This window comes from Parasteatoda tepidariorum, chromosome 10 (assembly GCF_043381705.1).
Source record: "Parasteatoda tepidariorum isolate YZ-2023 chromosome 10, CAS_Ptep_4.0, whole genome shotgun sequence".
NCBI lineage: Eukaryota > Metazoa > Arthropoda > Arachnida > Araneae > Theridiidae > Parasteatoda > Parasteatoda tepidariorum.
In genome coordinates, this window is record NC_092213.1 from 28,834,318 (window position 1) to 28,857,080 (window position 22,763).

At 26.8% G+C, this 22,763-nt stretch overlaps 1 protein-coding gene across 27 annotated transcripts in view; it reads left to right on the forward strand.

Annotated features, from left to right (window-relative positions):
• LOC107437615 (forkhead box protein P1) overlaps positions 1-22,268 on the forward strand; it is a 403,975-nt gene extending 381,707 nt beyond the window's left edge. For 6 of the 27 annotated variants that reach the window (XM_071186848.1, XM_071186847.1, XM_071186850.1 and 3 more), the window contains 8 exons: positions 3,879-3,968; positions 6,641-6,718; positions 7,574-7,650; positions 8,127-8,228; positions 12,934-13,067; positions 16,937-17,069; positions 17,952-18,154; positions 19,353-22,268. In XM_071186848.1, the coding sequence (XP_071042949.1) occupies positions 3,879-3,968; positions 6,641-6,718; positions 7,574-7,650; positions 8,127-8,228; positions 12,934-13,067; positions 16,937-17,069; positions 17,952-18,154; positions 19,353-19,581 (1,046 nt within the window). In that variant the 3' untranslated portion in view covers positions 19,582-22,268. Of the gene's footprint in view, positions 1-3,878; positions 3,969-6,640; positions 6,719-7,573; positions 7,651-8,126; positions 8,229-9,195; positions 9,223-12,933; positions 13,068-16,936; positions 17,070-17,951; positions 18,155-19,352 lie in introns of all 27 variants that reach the window. The other 21 variants (XM_071186843.1, XM_071186842.1, XM_071186844.1 and 18 more) reach the window with 5 other exon arrangements.
• The last annotated feature ends 495 nt before the right edge of the window (positions 22,269-22,763 follow it).

Consider the following 22,763-nt stretch of genomic DNA (forward strand, 5'->3'; position numbering starts at 1 on the left):
ATTCTTTACGGTTAACAGTTACGAAAAAAAATTTGGAAATTATTAAGAGAACGAAAAGGCGGTATAAAAAAAAAAGAGAATTGAAGAAAATTATTGGCGTTTACTTTTTTAGCGTTGAACAAACTGTGCAGAATGTGACGAAAAAAAAATTTCTTTTGTATTAATTGAAATCGCAAAAACAGTTTTAATGTATTTTTTTATTCGCTTCATTTTTGAAGGTTTAAGAAAATGAATGTAACTGGAAGGAAAAAAAAAAACATAGTCGCAAGAAAATAATTTATTTTATTTCGGAACAAAACTCCTCCTAATGAAGAAATATGGCGCTTTTTTTTCCACTTCCGACTTTTCTCATTCATTAGGAAAAAGTTTAAAAATAAACGATATTTTTAATAAATTAATTGAAGACTTGTCTAGAAAGTCAGAGTTGAGATTCTCAATCGGTTTCATTTTTCTTTTATATTTTTAGCTTATTTAATATTAATTTTGATTTTAATTAATACCTATTTTGTTAATGTTAGAAGAGAAATGTGATAAGATAAAACGGTTTGTAGAAAATTTGCATCAAAATATTTCATCTATTTTATATCATATTCTTATATATCCGTATCTTCGTAAAGAAGTTTTTTCCAGATTGATTTATCGTTAAGATATTTCTAAAAAATGAGCTTATTATTAAGAAAAATAATAATAATAGCTTTTTCGCCTAACTTACCATAAAGAAAAATCTTCCCTAAGCTTATCGTAAAAAATGCCCTAATTTTAGGTTAAAATAAAGAAATATTTCTATATTAAGCTTTTCTTAAAGAAATTGCTTCCATTTAGGGCATTGTAAAGAAAATGTTTTTGCACTAAGTTTGTCGTAAGGAAAATTCTTCAGTTTAGTCTATAAATTCATAAAATAAAATGATATTAGTCTATATATATAGTAAAAAAATTAAAATTTCCTCAAATTTAACTTTTCTTAGAGAAATTGCTTCAATTTAGCTCAATGTAAAGAAAATGTTTCAGGACTGAATTTGTCTAAAGGAAATTCCTTCGATTTAGTCCATAGTTTAGAAATTTTTTTAATATTTAAGCTATAATAAGGAAATTTCTTCAAGTTAATACTTTTATGCAAAAGATTCCTCAAGCAAGTTTTAACTTACACAAATTTCGTCAACCTAACTTATCCTAAAGATATTTGTTCGAGCCAGATTTATTATAAAGAAATTTTTCCAGTTAGATTGGGCAAAAAAAAAATTATTAAGTTTTTAACAATTTCTTGAAAAAAATTCTTCAACTTTCAAGTTTGACTACACTTTAAAACTTAAGTACCAGACCGTGCGATATAATCCGTGAAACTACCAAATTTCTTTATAGTAAGCAAATTACAAGATATTTGCCTTTCTTTTAAATATTCATTTTTGTTTTATATCGGTATTATTAGCAAACATTAAAATAATATCTATAGAACTTTTGATTATAAATTTTTACTCTTTATCTTTTGATGAAATCATTGGATTTTTCACACAATTATTGACAATTTTTATGTTTAAAAATAGCAATTAATAACTCCTAGATTAGTATTTAGTGAATCGCACTTATGGTAAATTATAACTATATTACATAAGCATCAAAATAACGTATCATCGATATTATCTTAATTAGAAGATTGAAATACATGGTGACAATAGAAAACTTGGACATATGATTTAGTTGAAAACTTTAGCAATAAAAATTTGTCAGCAGCCTTTGAACGAAGTACTAAACTATACCTGCAAACTATCAATATATGAATTGATTAGAAAAGCATGTCATGTGATCGATTTTATTATACTGACATCAACCCAATGGGAAAATGGAGATTTCTGGTTTGAAGATTGAAATGGCAACTAAATTCCCACCTTTTTTTTATGTTTAATTTCTTGAGTTTTAAGCTTTAAATAATGGCAAAAAATGCGAGGTTTACATAGAAATATGAAGCTTAAGAAAAAGTAAACTCATAAACTTGATAAAATATTTTACTTAAAAAAATTAATTAACTCGAACTTATAGAATGTCAGTTATATTTAATTATTACAGATAAAAATAATTAATTTTTATCATTTTTGGTATAATGTAGAATATTTTTTTTAGCATATTTCTTTACAATTTTGTGATAAAGCACATTCCAAAAGTATCCGATAAGATATTTTTAAGTCTTTAAACTTTCCAAAAGGTTATTTAAATCAAATTTATTACCTTTCTTACATGTGATTAAAAACAACGATCATCGAGAGTAAAAACTGTATAGTGCAAACCAAAAAAAATTTTAAATGATTATATTTTTAAGTAATAAAAATGTAACAAATGTTGTCTAATATTTGGAGATGCATTACACCAAAAGTTGGTTTAATCTCTCGAAATAGATCTCAACTGGTAGATCTCAAATTTCATTCAAATTTATAGATCTCAAATCTTCAATTTTAAAATTGGCATACCAATCACGAGTGTTTTATCAGTTACAGCGCCCTCTCCATACACAGCATAAATGTCACGAGCAGCTTCTGCAGTCGTAGTATTTTGATCAAAATCAAAATGACGAAAGTGTCGAAAATGCTCATTTTTCGCAACTTGACATTCCATTTTAATAATTTAAAAACTAACATAAATCAACTCGAAAAAAAAACAAAAGAAAAAACTATTATCCGGTGAATAAAACATATTTTTTCCGAATGATCTAAAACATCATGCTAATAGCATTTAATGACATGCCTTGTCATTAAATGTTAAAATTTAGAATGTTAAATTTTTTTAAAAAATGGTGGTTACTTAGTTGCCAACCCTTTATATCAAAAAGCTCCAAATTGTTTTGGTGTAGTTTCCTTAATTCAATGTACAAAATGTTCTATAATCACTGCCTTTTATACATCTTTTATCCTTATTAAAAGTGAAATGCAAGTGAAATCCGAATTTGTATATAGTAAAAAATCGCAAATTGTTTGATTGCCAAAGGAAACAGAAAGAAATTTAAAGATGATTATTAAAATACCCTAGTGTCATCAAACAATCAAACTGATTTTAATGTTTTTCATCCCACCTCCTTTAGTAGCGTTTTTGTTCCTTCGTTACTTACGTATTAATTTTCATCACAGACCTAATTCTTAACAGGGATAGTAAATATATATCAAAGGCTGTGGTTACGGAGCACCGTATCAGTGATTAAAATCTAATAATGTATAGTTAAAATAATTTTTTGAATATATATTAACTGTTTTTTTTTTATCGACTTAAAAGTTTCAATTAGTGATTTCAGACTTAAGGTATTACAAATTTCTAAAAGCATTAACAGCAACTGTATTACACAACAGATATCATAGTTAGGTGATTATATATATAATACAGCTTCAAAATTTTGCATACATGCAAAAAAGAGTACGCTGCATAAATTTACCAAAATAATAATAATAATAATAATCTTTCTTAAAACTTATATTTGATTTTCCAAAAATCAGAATGTTTCTCTGAAAAATCATTCTGGCATAAAACTAAGCTATATATAACAATATATTTTGATCAGTCATAACTAACGAAATAAATGCATAGAAATCGGTATTTACTTTGTGAAGTGATTTTGCTAGATTTGAAACATTTATGAAATTTCAACAAAAATTTACCACAGTAATTAAATTTCAATCGAGATTTGGAAACGAAATAAATTATAAAATCACTTTCGCAATAATCTGAATTCGAGTTTAAATCAGGAGAAATAGGCGAGTAAAAATTTTTGTTGATGCATATTAACCTGAGCAAATTAAATGGATAAAGATTTAGATGAAAAAAATATGGTGGTAGTAAAAAAAATTATCTTTTGTTTAAAATTATGTCCAAGTTATTTATTGTCAACCCTGTACTTCTAGCTCTTGGAGAAGCCGATCACAACTGGTCATCTAAAAGTGTATACGATCCAACCCCCAGCAATCCAAGGCAGTCTTTGTGTAAATATAACGGTATTTATTCTCAAACTTTTTTTTCCAAATTTTTTAAAATTAAGCATCATGTCCTTGCAATATTAAGAAATCAAGGCAAAATACAATGCAATAATAAGCATTCAAGGCAAAATGCAATCGTAATAATAAGCATTCAAGGCAGAATGCAATGCAATAATAAGCATTCAAGGCAGAATACAATGCAATAATAAGCAATCAAGGCAGAATGCAATGCAATAATGACCATTCAAGGCAGAGATCACTAAAGACGCGAGTAACAAACTAATGAAATTAAAATTGCAACTTGAAATACAATATTTTTTTTCACTAATTATCAAAACTTTTTACAACTCTTAATAGTTGAGAAATANGATCCAACCCCCAGCAATCCAAGGCAGTCTTTGTGTAAATATAACGGTATTTATTCTCAAACTTTTTTTTCCAAATTTTTTAAAATTAAGCATCATGACCTTGCAATATTAAGAAATCAAGGCAAAATACAATGCAATAATAAGCATTCAAGGCAGAATACAGTGCAATAAAAACAATCACGGCAAAATACAATGCAATAATAAGCAATCAAGGCAGAATGCAATGCAATAATGAGCATTCAAGGCAGAGATCACTAAAGACGCGAGTAACAAACTAATGAAATTAAAATTTCAACTTTAAATACAATATTTTTTTTCACTAATTATCAAAACTTTTTACAACTCTTAATAATTGAGAAATAAATTTATTACAATTACATGATGAGAAGACAAAGGATTTCAATATTGTTTCAATAGAATTTTTTTTTTTTTTTTTTTCAGATTATCATTTAGATATTATCTGAAAATAATCAAAAGAACATAAAATATTTCTCAAATAGTTTTTTCTCTCCATATCATAATTTTAATCACTCGATTTTTCAATTTGTTTTATAAATTAAAAGAATACAGATTAGAATAAAAATAAAATAATGCATTTTTGAAGCAATTTAATGTGTTATTATCATTCTATTTATTCATAGAATAATGTCGATCGAATAAAAATGTCTTTCATTAGTCTTTCTGTCTTTTTATTTATTTTTGAGGACAAAAATTTAAATTCCCTGAGACGCAAGCATTACAAATAAACAAATCTACTGTGGGACTCCTTATTAAATAAAATTAATATGAAGTTAGTTAATTCGTAATTTTATTTCTTTTCTTTGTGTTACCTGATGGAAATTTTATCTTTTTAGACTTAAGCAAACAAAGAAAAAATTGAAAAACGTTATTCCCTGAAAAAAAAATTTCGGAACTATCAAATTTTCAAAATGCGAATAATGCAGCTTAATTTTTAGCACAGACCGTGATATTTTAAAATATAAAAACATACTTAAAAATGTACTTCCCTTAAATTCTTAATAAACATATTTTTATTCTTTTTTAAAGAATTAAACCGTTAACCTTCGAAATATTGTGAAAATTTTTAAGGGAATACGGAAATATCGAGGGATATATAGTTTTTAAAACAATTAGTTTTAAGTAACAAAATCCAATCTTTGAACTGGATTAATCTAATAGTTCCTAAAAAAAATTACAAATAAAACTTATTAATTTTTTGATTCTGTAAACCTTACAATTGTGACATGGCTGCTTGGAGTTTTATACGTTATAAATAGTTTGAATTCGCTATCATTCAAATTATGGCGAAAATTCCATCACTTTTAAGAACAAATTGAACTCAGAAGTTGGAATGAAATAATTTTGACTTTTTTAATTCCTACAACATCAGCTATTGTGAATAAAATGTAGTAGTACTTCTAAGTTTAAAGAGATGGCAGCACTATATATTCAAAGAATTTCGTTTTCAGTTTTGTGATCAACTATTGGTGATATTTGTTTACAAAGAACTCACGAAGTTAATGAAATTATAAATTATTTTTCTATAGTTAAAAAAATTATATCATGTGACATATTTTATCAACTAATTCACATTGTGGTTCAATTCTTCGTGTTGTTTAATACAAGGACCAAAAAACTTCAATATTAAAGTTGGAAAAGTATTTAAAAGTTTTTGTGAGTTACATCATTTGCTTCTTAAGTTTTTGGGCAAAAGTAGTTAAAATGGCTCAAGCAAGGTGACTTTTAAATTGTATCTTGTTGATAAACAATCGTATTTAAAATACTTATTTTTTTATTTTTTCAACTGAATGACACACAGAGATTTTATTTTCAATATTTATCTGTTGCGATATTAAGACACATAATGTTATAAGTTACATGATAAAACTAAATTTCGTTTTTCTCGAAAGCCGACGATGTTTACTTAATTTCTTTTCCGAATCCCTATAAATTTCCCCTTATGGGACTCTTTAGTTGAAATGTCCATATCTATGAGGGTATAGCCATTAGACTTTCCAACAAATAAACACTGTGCCTATATTTTTTTCTAACAATTCATGATCAAATCCTTTTTCTTTATTAATCTATTATTTCATTTATACAGAAAAAGGAGGTTTTTGATTCTATATTTTTATTTTGCTGAAAGTTAAATTTATAAATCATGATCATTTTTAAATATAAAAGTTAAATGTATAACTCATGTCATTCTCAGGTTCCTACTTTTTACGCAACAATATTTATTTCAGTGTTGTAAAGGAAAATTATTATTCTATATGTAGGTAGTATATTTTATCGTTTAATTAACTTTTAATTAAATTTCAGTTTTAGATGTTCCATCTTTGCCTGATTCTCCAATTCGAAGGAGAGTAGTTGAAAGAGCTAATCTAGATATTACAGAAGGTAATATACATTTTATTTCTCTTTTTTTCTTTAATTTTGAGATATTTTTAACTTTCGTTTTTTTATTCAGTGAAAAGATTATTGAATCTAAATTTGAATTTTCAAAATGACATAAATATTGAAAGAGCTAATCTAGATATTACTGAAAGTAATATGCATTTTATTTCTAATTTTTTCTTTAGCTTTAAAATATTCTTAATTTAAGTTTTTTTTTTTATTCAATCTCATAATTTTCATTTAATTGTTGTTTTTGTTTTTTCTTTTAATTTAATAAAAAGATTATTGAATCTAAATTTGAATTGTTAAAATGTCATAAATATTGAAGGAGAGAAGTTGAAACAGCTAATCTAGATATTAGAGAAAGTAATATGCAATTTATTTCTCATTTTTTCTTTTTTTAAAAAAAATATTATTAACCAAGTTTGTTATTTAATCAAATAATTTTCATTTAATTGCATTTTTCAAACATATTAAAATAAATAAAAAGATTTTTGAATCTAAATTATTTGAATTTTCAAAATGATGTTATCTTTCTGAATCTTATAACATTACCTTTCTGACATTATCTTATTGAAGGTCTTTTAGCTATATCAAGTTTTTTAAGCCTTTTTCACCCTAAATTTTTTTTTAAATATAATTATTAATAAGTCTGAAGGCAATGTTTGATTTCTAGATTTTGTTGCAGCTGTTGTAAATATATCAAAAGGTGAAGCATGTTAAATGCCTGGGTCTTCCAAAATCCAGTTGTATATAGTGCATGCGTATAATCTAAATGCATTTTTTTATGCCATACTTATATTTGTATTATTTTAATTTGTATCACATTTAATATTTTGTTATTAAACTTAATTTTAGAAATTCAAAGGAATAGAGAATTTTACAGAAATGCTGATGTCCGACCACCATTTACGTATGCATCATTAATAAGACAAGTAAGATACTGCTTTTATTCATTTTTGTCTGCAAACTAACTTCCATTCAAATATTAAACATACCGTTGATAAAAAAATATGCTCAGAAAATAGTCTATGATGCTCCTAATTTGATTGTACTTTTTTTTAAAAAAATTTAAATTTTGCATTTTTCTAATTATTTCTATTTTTTTAATCATTAAACAAATAAATGTTTATTTCAGGGCAAAAAGAATACACATTTCTATTTTCTTAACTATCATTATTGTTATTTTAATTGTATGCTTTTTCACTTCTTAATAAATTATTAGATTAAAAAAATTTCCTCATTTAAGCAAATATTGATTTTAATACATTAACATAGTAAGTTTTTTTTTTAACATAATAAGTTTTTGGACCACTTAATGAATACCAAAGTGGACCACTAAATTTTCAGTGTGTTTGGTGCTATTAGTAATTTTATTATTGTTTAACATTCTGATTTTTCATCACTTTAGGCCATAATTGAAGCACCAGAAAAGCAGCTTACTCTTAATGAAATTTATAATTGGTTTCAAAACACCTTCTGTTACTTCAGACGGAATGCAGCTACATGGAAGGTACGAACAATTTTTATATTTCATTATTTAAATTCATAGCTGTCTTCTAACATTGTGTACATTGCTCTGATTAGTATCATACTATACTTTTGGATTTTACTTTTGTTTATACTTTTTGATTTTACAAATAACTTACTTATAATTCCATTTCGAATTTAATGTTTTTTTATATCATAATCACTTATGTTATAAAAACTGTTCATCAGAAAGAGATTAAAAGTGATTGATAAAATGTAAAAATTTCTTGCATTAAAAAAATTCTTAATATTGTAACCTATTATATATCATAATATCTTATAAAATATGAAACATTTACATTGAAAAATTTTATTCCATAAAAATATATATATATTTTTTAATCTTGCTATTTATTGCAAAGCAGATTTAAATCATCTTAGAGAATCTGCTAGATTTACGTTGTTACAGGCTTTCGATGAAGCCCTTGTTGTCATAATATGCTTCTTTACAATGGGATAACGTAATTTTATGTAATCCTTTTGTAAAGAAACATCATTGTTTTCTATTAATGTTTATATCATTGCTAAAGAATTTATGAAAAAGTTATTGAGGTAAAAATACTATATGTTCATATGACATATCTATTTTTTTCTGTATTACATTTAAATTCATTACTACATGTAAATTCAACACTCATTTATTTTAAAATCAAATGTTTCTTTGTAGTTATTTATTTACACTTTAGCTTTTAACATTGGTTTTCTTAATTAATACAAATTACAATATGTAGTTTTGTTTTGTTTTTTAGTGTGAGTATTGAGATTTTTTAGTTTAATTAAAAAAATGGGATTGCCATGTTAGATTTTCAATAGTTTCTTCTGCATGTTTATTACATTGAGTGGGTTACTTTCTGAACAAAAGAAAACAAAAGCTTTTCTTCTCTGTCTTTTTTTGTACTTGATGCAGGCCATGTTACTAGTTTGCTGCATAAAGTAATTGTTCTTTTCAGGGCAAATTCCGGAACTCTTCCTTCAAGGTACTTTGCCTGTGATTCTTTATTATACCTTGCTGTTTGTTAGTCAAACTGTCTTCATAATTACAAAATTATACTTTTTAATCTTTTTCAAAAATATTGTGGTTTTATTAAATATTTTAGACTAGAAAATTAATAGACCTAAATTATTTTAAAAGCTTTCTTGTTCATTTATATAAATCAGTTTTATAAAAAACTTCTTTTTTTTTTATTTTCTTCATGTCTTATAACAATTTATTTCATATATTTTATCTACTACTTAGAATTATAGGCCAATTTTAATAATTTTACTTAAAATACTGTAAAAAAATTAAACCAAAAAAGCATTTAAATTCAATATAATCTTATCGACTGAGAAAATTTTACAAATTTAATAAAATATATCGCTTAAAAGAGTTCTTCTAGTCAATTAATTAGGTATAAACTTGCAAATTATATAAAATTGGCAAAAAATTGTCTTTGTAGTTATTGTGCCAAACATTCAGCCTGGATTTCTAGTAAACTCTTTAAAACTTTTTCTCTTATATTTTATGAGTCAGATTTTATTTTCACTAAATTTTTTACTAATTTTAAAAAAATTTTAAAACATTATTTATAATTTATCTTATCATACACTCTTTTTTTTGGAAGGGTATAATTTGAATTTAAAAAAAATTTACGATAAGTTTTTTATAGTAATCATTACATGCATGTACGTACCTACATACATATATATATATATAATCAAAGAGATCTTATTATTAAATTTTCGTGCATTCATAAACATTTCTGAAGAAATACATGCTTATAAGTTACTAACATGGTTTATATTTATTTTTTTTTATTTATTAATTTTATTTATTTTGTTTCTTTCTTTATTTTTTTCCTTCCTTTTATTTATATCTGCTTTATAAAGAACTTTTAAATCTTAAAATATATATGAAGAGAAATATTTGCCTTCATATTGACATTCAAAAAGTCACTATACAATGTTTTCCTTTTGTTATTATTTCTGAGTTACTTTTACCAAACCCAATAAACAACAAATTTTCGTATGAAAGCTTTTAAAATATTTGTTTTATTTAAAAATCATTTCAAAATTTACAAACTCTTCTGCTTCTCCTTTTTCAAAATTATTTCTTCTCAGTCTTTATTTACCTCTTTGGCAAGTGACACACTCAATGATAAAACTGCAGATGTTAATGGAACTACTTTAAAAAAAAAAATTTAAAAAGTAAATTGATAAATGTAGTTATGGACACAGTGACAACTTTTGTTTGATGCTATTCTTACACAAGATAATCTCTATGTAAGTATCGAATTCATGAATGCTGTCGTTTTGTGACCTAGAACCTAGTTGCCCTACTAAATGTTTACCTAATTGTTTTATTTGTATATTTATAGTATAGATAGTATTTGTGTTTCGATTTTATTTTTAGCTGCTTTGAAACAATATTTCTCTATTTTATGCACTTTAAAGTACAAGGAAAGTTTTTTATTACAGTATTACAGACGTGACTGATCTTTTTGGAAAAATGTCACTATCTGAACTGAGAAAAATTGTGTTTGCCACTTTTATTTTTTTTCTGCTAAAAACCATATAAAAAAAGTTTTATTTACAGGCTAATTATGGAATTTTTATGCATATAGCTTTTTTTTCTTCACCTAAGCACTGAGTAATGGAAATTAAAATAAAATATATACGAAATAAAACATATATTTATACATAAATCTATACATTATAACTATATATACTATAGAGCACCAATTATCTGGACCAAAGTAGATCTAGATAACAAAAAATCCAGATAATTTGATTTCTTTAACAAATGACTATGAGAATGTCTTTAAGTAACTTAATTTCACAATTTTTCCAAGCTTAGGATTGACACTTGTAGTAATGACTATTAAAGCATATTACAAATTGCATATTTAAAAAAGATTTTTTTTTAATATTATTAGAAAGCTGTTTCCTTATGAGAAATTACTTATCTCCCACATTGAAGATTTCTTTACCCCTTTCAGATATTCTACGATTGTTTTATTTATTTTGAAGAAGAAGAAGAAAGTGAAAAAAATACATTGTTTTTGATCAATCTACGTAATTGAACAATTTGGTAAATCAGAGTTCGGATAATCGGCGCTTGACTGTCTATATATCAATCGTGCAAAGTTAATTATATTAGGATTAGTGTTAGGAGATGATAGAAAAATTAGGTGTTGATGCATGTCAGTTAATTCCGATTTTGTTATGCTCATAATAAAAACTTAACTTAAGGATTTGGATCATCTTTTTACCACTTACATGCTGTTTTACCACATTCTTGTGCTGGTGTATACAATGCTTTTGTATTCAGCATCATACGAATAGGGTTTTTGTCAAGTTAGATGAAGTTTCTTGTTACGATATTATTATTTCAATTTTTGCACTGCAACAGCTGTGATAAGTAATGAATACAAAACAAATAATGACTTTTGAATAATGTCATTTGTTGCAAGCACCATTTTGCTCGTGAAGTATGCAGTAAAGAGCTTATTGACATGAAAAATTTGCATACATAAATAATAGTTATGTTCATAAGATTTTGTATTTGTGTATAGCTTGCGTTCTATGACGAATTGTTTCTATTCTTGATTGACTGATAGATTGATTTAGGAAATTATTTTTACTGAAAATCAAAAATATATTGTTTCAAAGCAGAAGTACAACAAATAGACATTTTATCTTCTTATTTATACATGCTTTAACTGTTTGAACTCTGTTTAAAAAGTCTTATTAGTTAGTTAGAGTTTAAAATTTTTCAAATTCATATGCATGCGTCATGCTAGAAAAAGTTATAGTTTACTTAATATCTAAAGACAGAGGAACCCTGCTCATTCAAACTATGAGACAATTGTCTACTTAAATACTAGTTACAAATTTACCAATCCTAAACTCCCATGTAAATAGAGCGAAAAATGATTTCAGACAATAAAATATATTTCAAATTATAATCACATAGCTTAAACTGCGATCATTAATCGATTTTCCAATATTTTTATATCCCTTTTCTTTGAGATTTTAAAGCGGGAGATTTTTATATCGGTACCTATGCCAAGTTTTTGCCTCTTCAGGGCAGTGGTCTAGGAGAAACTAAACAAAACTTCCTAGAAGATAACCAACTTGAACAGTGTGGTTGTCAATATGGCTTTAGCAGTTGTAGTTTGCATAAACGGGTACCGATTCAGAAATATTTCCTTTTGAAGTGAAAAGTTGTGTAGTTTTCTATTTATGAATATCACAATGCTTATTTACCTGATTTTCTGAATAGAAATTTAGACATTAATGTAACAATGGATTAATGCTTTTATTTTAGCTTCTGTCACAAATCTTACTCATGTGACACAAAAGATAATAAATAATGGAGGTTTGTTTAGCATTGTGAATCTCACATTTGAATTGGTCTTTTTCTGTTCTGCATCATAATAAAAATTAATGTGATCAGTATGAGCTATCGGAGTTATGAAATAAGCAGGGTTCTGCTGCATGTTCTTTTATTTTATTGTAATTTCTAATTAAATAAACTAAATAAGTAAGTTATAAATTTTCATCTTACACCTTAAAAGAAAATTTGAACATAAAAAGGAAAAACTTGTTAAACAAGGAAGGATTTTCATCAAAGACGATGACTTGACCACATATTGGCTTATTAATTTAATAACTGTGACATTGAAACAGTACTCTTAATTATTTAGAATGCAGTTCGTCACAACCTAAGTCTTCACAAATGTTTTATGCGGGTTGAAAATGTTAAAGGAGCCGTTTGGACCGTGGACGAACTAGAGTTCTACAAACGTCGTCCTCAGCGGCTTCAAGAACGAATGTCCGGGTAGGTTTTTGATGTTGTACATATATCTACAAACACTGTACTCATTCAAGTTTTTTTTCTTTTTCCTTCTCCTCTCTCTCCTCACCTTACTTCCTCTTCCTTATCTATATAATAAAATCCCTATAAATCATGGTGATGCCATGTAATTTTGTAACATATTTACTGCCATTCCCTCACCTTGCTTTTTATTTTTATCTAAAATTATCTTTTTGGGCATTTTATGTATATGCATCACCTGTATATATGCTTCTGTTATTGTTTGTGCTGGAATGTTTGTTAATAAATGCTTTTATTTGCTCTGTTCTAATGTTCTGCCTATTTTGCACTTTGTTTGATTCTTTGTGCCATGACCTGTGTTTACCTTTGCCCTTGCCCTTTTTCTTCGCTGGTCGTTGTCCTTACCTCCGTTTCCATGCCCTCTCCCACCCTCCTTCTCTGCACAGAATGCAATACGCACCAATCTGTCTCTTCATAAATGCTTTGTTCGCTATGAGGATGACTTTGGGTCGTGGTGGCGAGTGGATGACCAGGAGTTCGTGAGAAGGCGCCACCTGAGCCGCGGGCGACCCCGAAAATACCCTGACTCTGACATCCCCTCCTCACAGTAAGCCTGCTGTTTGTTTTTTTATTACTTTCCTACTTATTTTCTTTTTGATATCAGTCTTCTTTGCTAACTTTGCCCTCCAGTTGCATGTTGCGCTTGCATGTTGCTTTCCACGATGCTCTACTGATTTCGAGCTCTGATTTCCCTTCAGTATATGCCTCACCATTTGTTTTCATGAAGTAAATTTATTAATTTTTAATTGTCTTTTTCAGGGGTTTATTTCATTTGGGTGTGTTATAATTAATATTCCGTGACACTTAATTAAAAAATTATATTGTTTTTTTGGCACTTCAAGATAAGAGTTTGGTTTCAAAACCAACTTAAATCCATTGTTATAAGTTTTATATATAAGAAAAAGAATCTCTCTTCAGTATAGTAAAAAATATTAACTGCCATAGCATTTCATTTTGGTCAAACGTTTTTCTTTAAGTAAAACTTTAAATTGTTTTAAAATAGTTTTGATATCCCAAACTGTTATCTTCTCTAAAAAAAAAATTTTTTTAATGCTCTAGATTGCTTTAATTTTGGCCAACAATTAAGCAATTGTAGATATTACAGCAATAAATAGTTTATATTATGGCAAACATATTTTTTAATTATAATTTGTAATTGTTCTAAAATAGTTTTGATTTCACAAACTGTTATCTTTTATATAAATTTTTTAAAAAGAATGTTCTAGATTACTTTAATTTTTATGCAAATATCAGGGGTTTTAATATCACAAAAAAAGAAGAAAAAAAGCTCAACTTAAAGGTTTGAATATTCATATAACACATCCAAATGAAATAAATGTTATTTACTTTTGTATTAATAACATGAAGATGGAAAAATGTGCTGCAATAGATATAATAATCTAGTTAAGCAGTAACACCTGAATGAAAAATAAACTTAGTATTCCTTACGTAGTCTGAAAAGCTATAATATTATTTGAAGGAATGATGGACTTGTAAAATTATTTTTTTTGCTGTTTGAAAAATACTGTAAGCCTACAACAATTAGTAGTAATTTTTTTAGAACTGACAGTTAGTGTAGTCATAGTTAATAGATGCTATAGTAATCATTAAAAATTAGCTTTTTGTAGTAAACACTGATATAGCTGCATTTGTAGTAGTTAGTGGCCCTCTTATAATGACACTAGTAGTCTCTAATAAGTTTTATAAATTGCCATTTAATGAAAGATAACATATTTTGTGTCTTATGTTTTATTGTTTATACATGGACTTTTTTTTTTTTACTTTCTTAGCCAGAAAAGAAATCATTTTTCTTTTTTCACAATTTGGTTGTTTTATTTTGGGTCTCATAATTTATTCTAATTTGCGAAATATAAATAAGAAAATAATATTTAAATAACAAATTTAAATATTTAGAAAAAAATATTTAAATTTCTATTTTTTAAATTACTTTAAATTTTAAATGGAACAAAATTGTTTAATTCATAAATCATCATGAAATTTGATCTTAATCATATGCTCTTTCATGATAAGTGATTATATTTCATTGTAAAAGTGCTATTCTCTAATAAGTTTAAATAAAGATCGCATATTTTTTGTATTATATTTTATTGTTCATACATGGACTTTTTTTTAACTTTCTTAACCTGATAAAAAAAAATCACTGGTTTCTTTTTCTTTTTTTTAAATTTGATTGTTTTAGTTTGATTCATTGCTTATTCCAACTTTTAAAATATAAATTATAAACAAAGATTATTTAAATGAAAATTAAAATTTTAATTAATTTATAAATTAGCATAAAATCAGATCTTTACCGTGTGCTCTTACATGATAGGTGATTATAATTTATTGTAAAAGAGCTACGCATTGAAAATTGGAGAGTTTTATAAGTACATCATATGATCATTTTTGAGCCAAGCTCTAATGATTATAAAATTGTTTTTTATTTTAAGAATTGAAAATATATCCATAAAGAATCTTCATTAAGAGTTTTATTTTTGGCATAAAAAGTGATGACAGTGAAGTCAAATTTTTGTTTTAGGAACCAAATTAAAGTTATTAATAGCTAATGTTAACAGTTGTTTAAAGTACTATTAAAAACCAATTTTGTTGACAAAAATACATTGCTCATTTGATCTTCACTGCTATTTTTATGAATATTAAAATTTCTTTTTTTAAGAAATATGTAAAATAAATTAATTGTTTCAAAATTGTTATTATTTTTTACTTTTGTCATTAAATAGTAGGATATTTATTCCAATTTTTGAGACATATAAATAAGATAAGTAAAATCAATTTCAAAATTAATAAGAAGTTGATTTTTTATACTGATCCCTAATTGGTACAACATTTGTTTTAAACATTGAGAAATATCTGAAATTGCAAAATTCTTTAAAATCTATTTAGATTGTTAGGCTTCTGATCCTTTTTGCTCTATATGTCAAGGCCCATTTGTAATGGATGGCCACCATGTTCTCCTTTGGCGTGCCCTCCATGGAGCAACTATCGCTGACCGATACTGGGAAGCAAGGTGTCAAATGAGGAAATGACTGTTTTTAATTTTTATATCCTTGTTCTCTTGAGTTGTGTTATTTTTATCGTGTGTCGATTCCCACTGCCATTAGAAATAATAAAATAATTTAGATTGTTAAAAAAAACTTGAATTTCTTTTAACTCAGCACTAGTGAATAAAAAATTTATTTTAAATGAAGAGAAATATCTGAAATAAGTATATGGTGTTCTATAGTTTAAATGTATGTCCAATTGTTGATATTATCATTAGTTAGTATTTTAATTTCTATCATTTTGCTCTTAAGTGGAATTATTGTGGTCACTCTCTCTTACAGCAACCGATAAATGTTTAATAACATACAAAATACTGCCCAATCAATATCTGAGAGAAATTATGTGTGGTGCATTATCTATTTATCAAAATCCAGGAAATTTATAATTCATTTTGGTTGTTGCAGCAATTTATTTCTTATTCAATAGATTTCCCATAGATAACAAATTATGTATGGTATGCCGTTGATTTTCATAACACAATGGTTTTGTAATGCACATAAATTTATATATTAATTTTTTTTTACATAAATATAGCTAACCACATGTCAAGTCCTGGTTTGAGCAATGCATTTTAAACTACAAATTAGTCGTAGCTTTGAATTCCTACATACTTTGGGTTATACTTATTAATTATCCACTCTATATATTTTTCATTTTTATAAAATTATTTACCGAGTTTTAAACTAATATTTGTCTTAAACTTTAATGTTATGCATCATCAATTAAGCAATTCTTTGAACCCATTATAGTAGTCTTCAGTTGCCTGCGCAAGGTCTCGCTCCTCAAGGTATACCTCTAATGCATGGGCAGGGACGAATGGGCAGCCCTCCATTGAGGCAGAGTCCAGGCCTCTATGGTGACTCATTAAATGCCTCATTACAGGTTTGTATATTTGTCGTATTCATACATATTGAGTAATATTTTCAAAACACTTAAATGCACCATCTTATGTCCAATTTACGGTGCGAAGGTTGTTTGTTGAATTTGATTCATTCCTCATTTAAATTATCTTCAATCTAGGTTCTTCTTATTTAAGGGAAACCCTTCTGAGGATTGTTACACGTAATTTGTTTCTTTATAAACATAATTGATTAATAAATTTCACATAATTTTTAAAAAACAAGATCATTACAAAAAAGTGGATATGAAGAGCTGGGCAAACCTGCACAATCTTTGAGAGGAAAATTTTATTAAAGATAGTCAGGAAAGCTGTCAATACCATAAGTGTTGTGTGAGAAGAGCGCACTTTTTGTTCTTAGATAGTTGTTTGCCTATTTTAAGTTTTATACATGCATTTGTCTATAAATATACATGCATATTAAAAATGGCGTAGCTAAAGATATACCTAGAGAAAACTTGTTTGCATAATTTAATAAACCGCGCCATATAAACAAGCAAAAATTGAATCTTTGTGTTCTTGTTTACATTTTTAATGTAGGCTTTTATTAAATGATCTTTTTAAATAAATAAACTAAAATGTATATCTGTTGTTTAAATTTTTAATGTAAACTTTTACGGAAGGATTTTTTTTAATCTAAACTGACTCATCAGTAAAAGTAGAGATAATTGAGAAAACTGTTTTTATATTTTAACAAATATAGTTCAAAATTCTGAAATTTTAAAAGCCAGGGAAAAAAGTTTTATTTGTGTTTATATTTTAATGTAAACTTTTATAGTTTTCAGTGGGTGTCAATATTTTACCGTACTTTCCATCCTATGATTAAATGTGGTGTCATTATTGACCAAAAATTTTTCATCTTGCAGGCTGCTCTTGCGGAAAGCAACTTGTCCTTCCTAAACTCTGCGATGGCAGGTAGTGGGGCCGTGCCACATACTCCGACTTCAACTCCTACACCTGCTGCCACTCCTGACTGTGTAACTTCCCAATCTCATGGCACATCTGCACTGAGCGAAGCTGAGCGTTACGTTGTAGAAATGATAACACATGGAATGAATAATTCAGCTGTGTAAGTTACCCTAAACAGTAATGTCTTTCATTATTTGGTTCTTCCATAACTCACAAGGTTTATAATACGCCATTAAACCATGCATTTTTTTACATTAAAAACAACCTTTTGTGAAGATATAACTTCACAACTTTCTATTCTATAACTATGTACAAATTAATACATTTGGAAAATAACCAGAACTGATACAAACCAGGTACAAATATTACTGTTAGAGAACAGCTATTTGTGACAGAAACAAGATGCAGAGTTACACAATATATGTCCACAAAATTTATAAGCGTGAAATCAAATTCTAGCTGGCATCAGACATTGAAATCGAGAGTTTATATATTGGGAATGGATTTCAGTATTTGGTAAACAATGCAATAAAAATAACAGCTTAATAAATCCACTTGATGAATTTGTTGCTCTCAATCTCTTTTTGAGCCATTTACAGGATGCAAAAGAAATATAACCGGTGGTAATTTTTTATGAGTACTTCTTTGGCAAAAAATCTTCTATCAAAAAGAACTACCTTAGTAGGAATTATTTGAATGAATAAAAGGGAATTAAAAGAACCTGCAAAACAAAAGAAAGACAATCAAGCAGGTTTTTGTACTTTTATTGTACTCTGACAATCAGCAAAAGCAAATGGAACAGAACATGTCTCTAAGTTCAAAGTAGAAATGTGTAACTTTGAACATAGAGAAATTTTCTACTCTGTTAGAGGAAGCAGGTAAATTGAAGGAACAGGTAAATGTATACCTGAAGCTATTGCTTTTTATAATAACACTAAATTTGATGCAGATATGACGAACCAAATGGCTAGAAAATACAGCAGTTAAACTAAATCTTGTAGATGACCTGTTTATGTATTTTCAACATTTTGGATTTAGTTACTATAAATACTTGACACGGATTTTTATTTCAGTTGGCAGTTTTAATTATTACATGATATAGTGTTTTATTGCCTATGCTAAATTCTGTATTAATTGTAGTCAATTTTAAAAAAAATACAACATCAATTTGAAAAGCAGTAGAAATAAGTATAGATAAAATGTTGGCAGATTTAGTGTTAATTTTAAATAATTCAAATAGCTGCTTCTATGCGAAAGCTCTTAATAAATAGTCTGTGAATAACTAAATAATTACATTTATTCATACTCTCAATTCAAGAATATTACTATGGCAATTCTAATTATATATTTTTTTTCAGCAATGGGTCAAATATTCACATCAAACAAGAGCCAATGTCTGATGAGCCAGGACACATGTGTCCTCCAGACATGCAACATCGAATAGATGAAGATGATCGACATTCTGACGTAAATTCTGATCATCATGACGTCCATGATGAAGATCAAGAAGAGGATATGGAGGAAGCAGAGGACTTATCACTCTCATCATCTATAAACTCTGAGCCTCAGGCTACTACCTGTCCTTAAACGTAATTTAATTAAAGCTTGTGACACCAAGCTATGCCTGAACCTTGTTCGCCGTGCATTTCGTAACATAGAAATTGTTCAAGAGGTGGTCAAGATTTGTGTCTGAATGTTCACAGTTCAATCCCTTTATTTTAGTAAAGTCAGTTCTAGCCACATTGTGTTCCTCAAAAATACTGTTATGATAAAACATGTCCAAAATACAAAAATGGCAGTCCTTCTATAGAAAGCCTTCGGATATATATCTCCCATTAAATTAATAAAAGGACTTGTTACATTTAGCCTTATTTAAATATTATCTAACTCATTTTTTTAATATTCTGTGTTTCTTCAATTACTGTTCTGATAAACTATGTGGAAAATAATTTTTTTTTAAAAAAACAAGTCTTTTGATTAAAAAAAACATCTCAAAATGCAACTCTCATTAAATTAAGAGAAAGGCTTGTTACTTAAAACCTTATTTTAATATTGTATAACCTAGTTCTTAAATGGTAACTCCCATTAAATTAGCAAAAAATCTTGTTACATTAAACCTTACTTAAAGTAATATTGCAAAACCAATTTTTTTTCATAAATTATGTAATTTCCAGTAGTTAATTCTTGTATTCAGACTTCAAGACTTCAAATTCTAGTTCAGACTTCAAATCGTATGCACCACCTCAATCAAGTCATCTCGTAGCTGATAGCAGCTAAATCAATTTTCCGGCCAAATCAGCTCTCCGAAAGTATTTAGTGAGAGTTTTTCAACTACCTTGGGAAGCGAGAAAATTTGTGTTAATCCACATCAAGGAATACCTCACTTTGATTGCAATATATACCTCACTTACAATTGCAATTGTTATTGCGCCTCCTTCCTCTTAATTTGTTCCTGGGCCCTCACTCAACGAGAGCCATTGCACCGGTGATGAAATTGAACAGTAAGTTAGAAGAAATGAGCATTTTTCTCATTGTTAATTCTAGGCAGTATAAGGGATTGTTCATTTGACTGCCATTAACAGAGATTGTGACATTTTTTTAGAAAAAAAAGGAAGTGATTTTATAGTTAGTCTTGTGAAGTGTTATAGGGATGCATTCATTTTTATAGTTGTAAAGAGATTATGATGAAAGAGCTAAATTGCATTCGAGGACTTTGTCATCCAGTTTTAAAATAGATACAATTTCTTTAATTTCAGTGTACTGTGCTGAGTATGTATACACACACAAATTATATATATATATATACTGAAATTGATTTTTTAATGGAAGTCCATGCCAGAATAAAAAATCATTCCGTGTAAAACATAATTCTGGTTTATTGTATTATGTGCTTGTCCAGTTTTTGTCTTGTGTTAATTGGCATGTGAATGAAAAAAAAGTAACAAATACATGTTTTGCTAATCCATAATTGAAATAAGAAAGCCTCAGTGTTGCCAAGAAATATATTTTCCTTTTATTAATTTTGCTCATTTTTTTAATAACTAGGCGCTTTTCTTTTGCATTGGATGGAGAAAACTGATTTCTAAGTATAGGATCATTGTCATTTGTATATAGTTATAGCATATAATATTTAATTTTGTATTTGTCAAATGGTTAAGCATGATAAGCTTTTGCCCTGAGCCAATTTTATTTGTCCTTAGAGAAAAAAAAATTATTTATTGTTGTTTAAGTTTATAATTTTAAAAAAAAGATAGCAATCAGAAATTCAATATTAAAATAAATTATATTCAATAAAGTAAAGTGAAAATTATAAATAAAATTTTAACATTAGAAATTTGTTTACTTATGCATATAGCTGTATTTTTTAAAATTAGAATTATTAAATTAGAACCTATAAAAGTTTCAAAAGCTTATTATAACCTTTTTTGAATTTAATTATACAATTTTAAAATTCCTTTTTATATATTTTTGCAAGTTTAAACTTATTATTAATTAAAGTTGTTTATTACTGACCATTATTTTATTATACAAGGTATTTGGTAAAATCTGACCATTAATGTGTATTTTTAGAAACTATCAAAGAATGAAATAAAGAAAGTATTCATATTGGTGGTTTCAAATTTATATTTAAGTAAGGAGAAAATATAAACGCTATCAAAATTTGGCAAACTAGTGTAAAGGAAGGCAAAGGTAATAAGCATCAGAAGTGGTTTTATAAGAGGTTAAACGTATATGTGTTTTTAATAACCGCTTTTGGACTTATCACTGTTTCCTTTTGCAATCAAAATTTTCCTAGTTGCTTATTACGTTCTCAAATTTTGTTTTTCCTCACTTAAATATTGATTTGTGACCCCCCAATATGTATGTTTTTCAAGTTTTATTTTTGATTAAGATCCTAAACTTACACATTAAGTTTTTGCAGAGCACCATGTATATATATTTATTATCCAATGTTTAATTTAGCTAATTTTAATCCAAAACTAGTATTTTAGACTCTTTTTTTTATTAATTTTTGTCTACCATACCCCTGGGCAATATGATAATTGAATCAACTGCAAAGGCAAAAGTTTTTCATTCTGGTCTTTAAAAATCAGTTTTCCCAAAACATTAAAACTGTTACTATTTTTGTATAGAATTATGTTGTGACAATTCATTTTATTTTTTTGTCTATTTTTGTGCCATGAAGAATAACCCCTGTGAAGCCTCCACTTGTTAAATCGAACACATAGTTTTTTCAATTTCTGTCTTTTAATTAAATATGATCTAATGACTGAGACATTTTTTTTATTTTATTTCTTAAAAAGACTCTTAAAGCAAAAGAAAATACTCATTATTTATTATTATTAAAATGTATAAATAACTGATTTGATTGGATATTCTTGCATTTTATTCTTCTAAATATAATTTAATCTACTGTAAAACAAAAAATCATACATGAAGTTGAATGTTTAAAAAAAAATATCAGTTAATTTATTAGGATACTTAATTGTTTTGTGAACAAAATATTTTATTAGTTTTTGTGGGGAAATCTAATTCTTTTTTGTTACGTTGCTTATTTTATCTTGATTATATTCGATGAAATCGATTTATAATCTAAATTTGCTTTCATTTGTAAATAGCATTAAGGTGTGAGGTTTTCTTCTGAATTTTACTAATAATTATTTAATACTTTAGAAATCTATTACAAGCTTAACATATCAATCAAATATTTAGAATAACTTGATTAGCTACAATGTTAAAATTTTTACATATCAAACTGTTAAGGATAC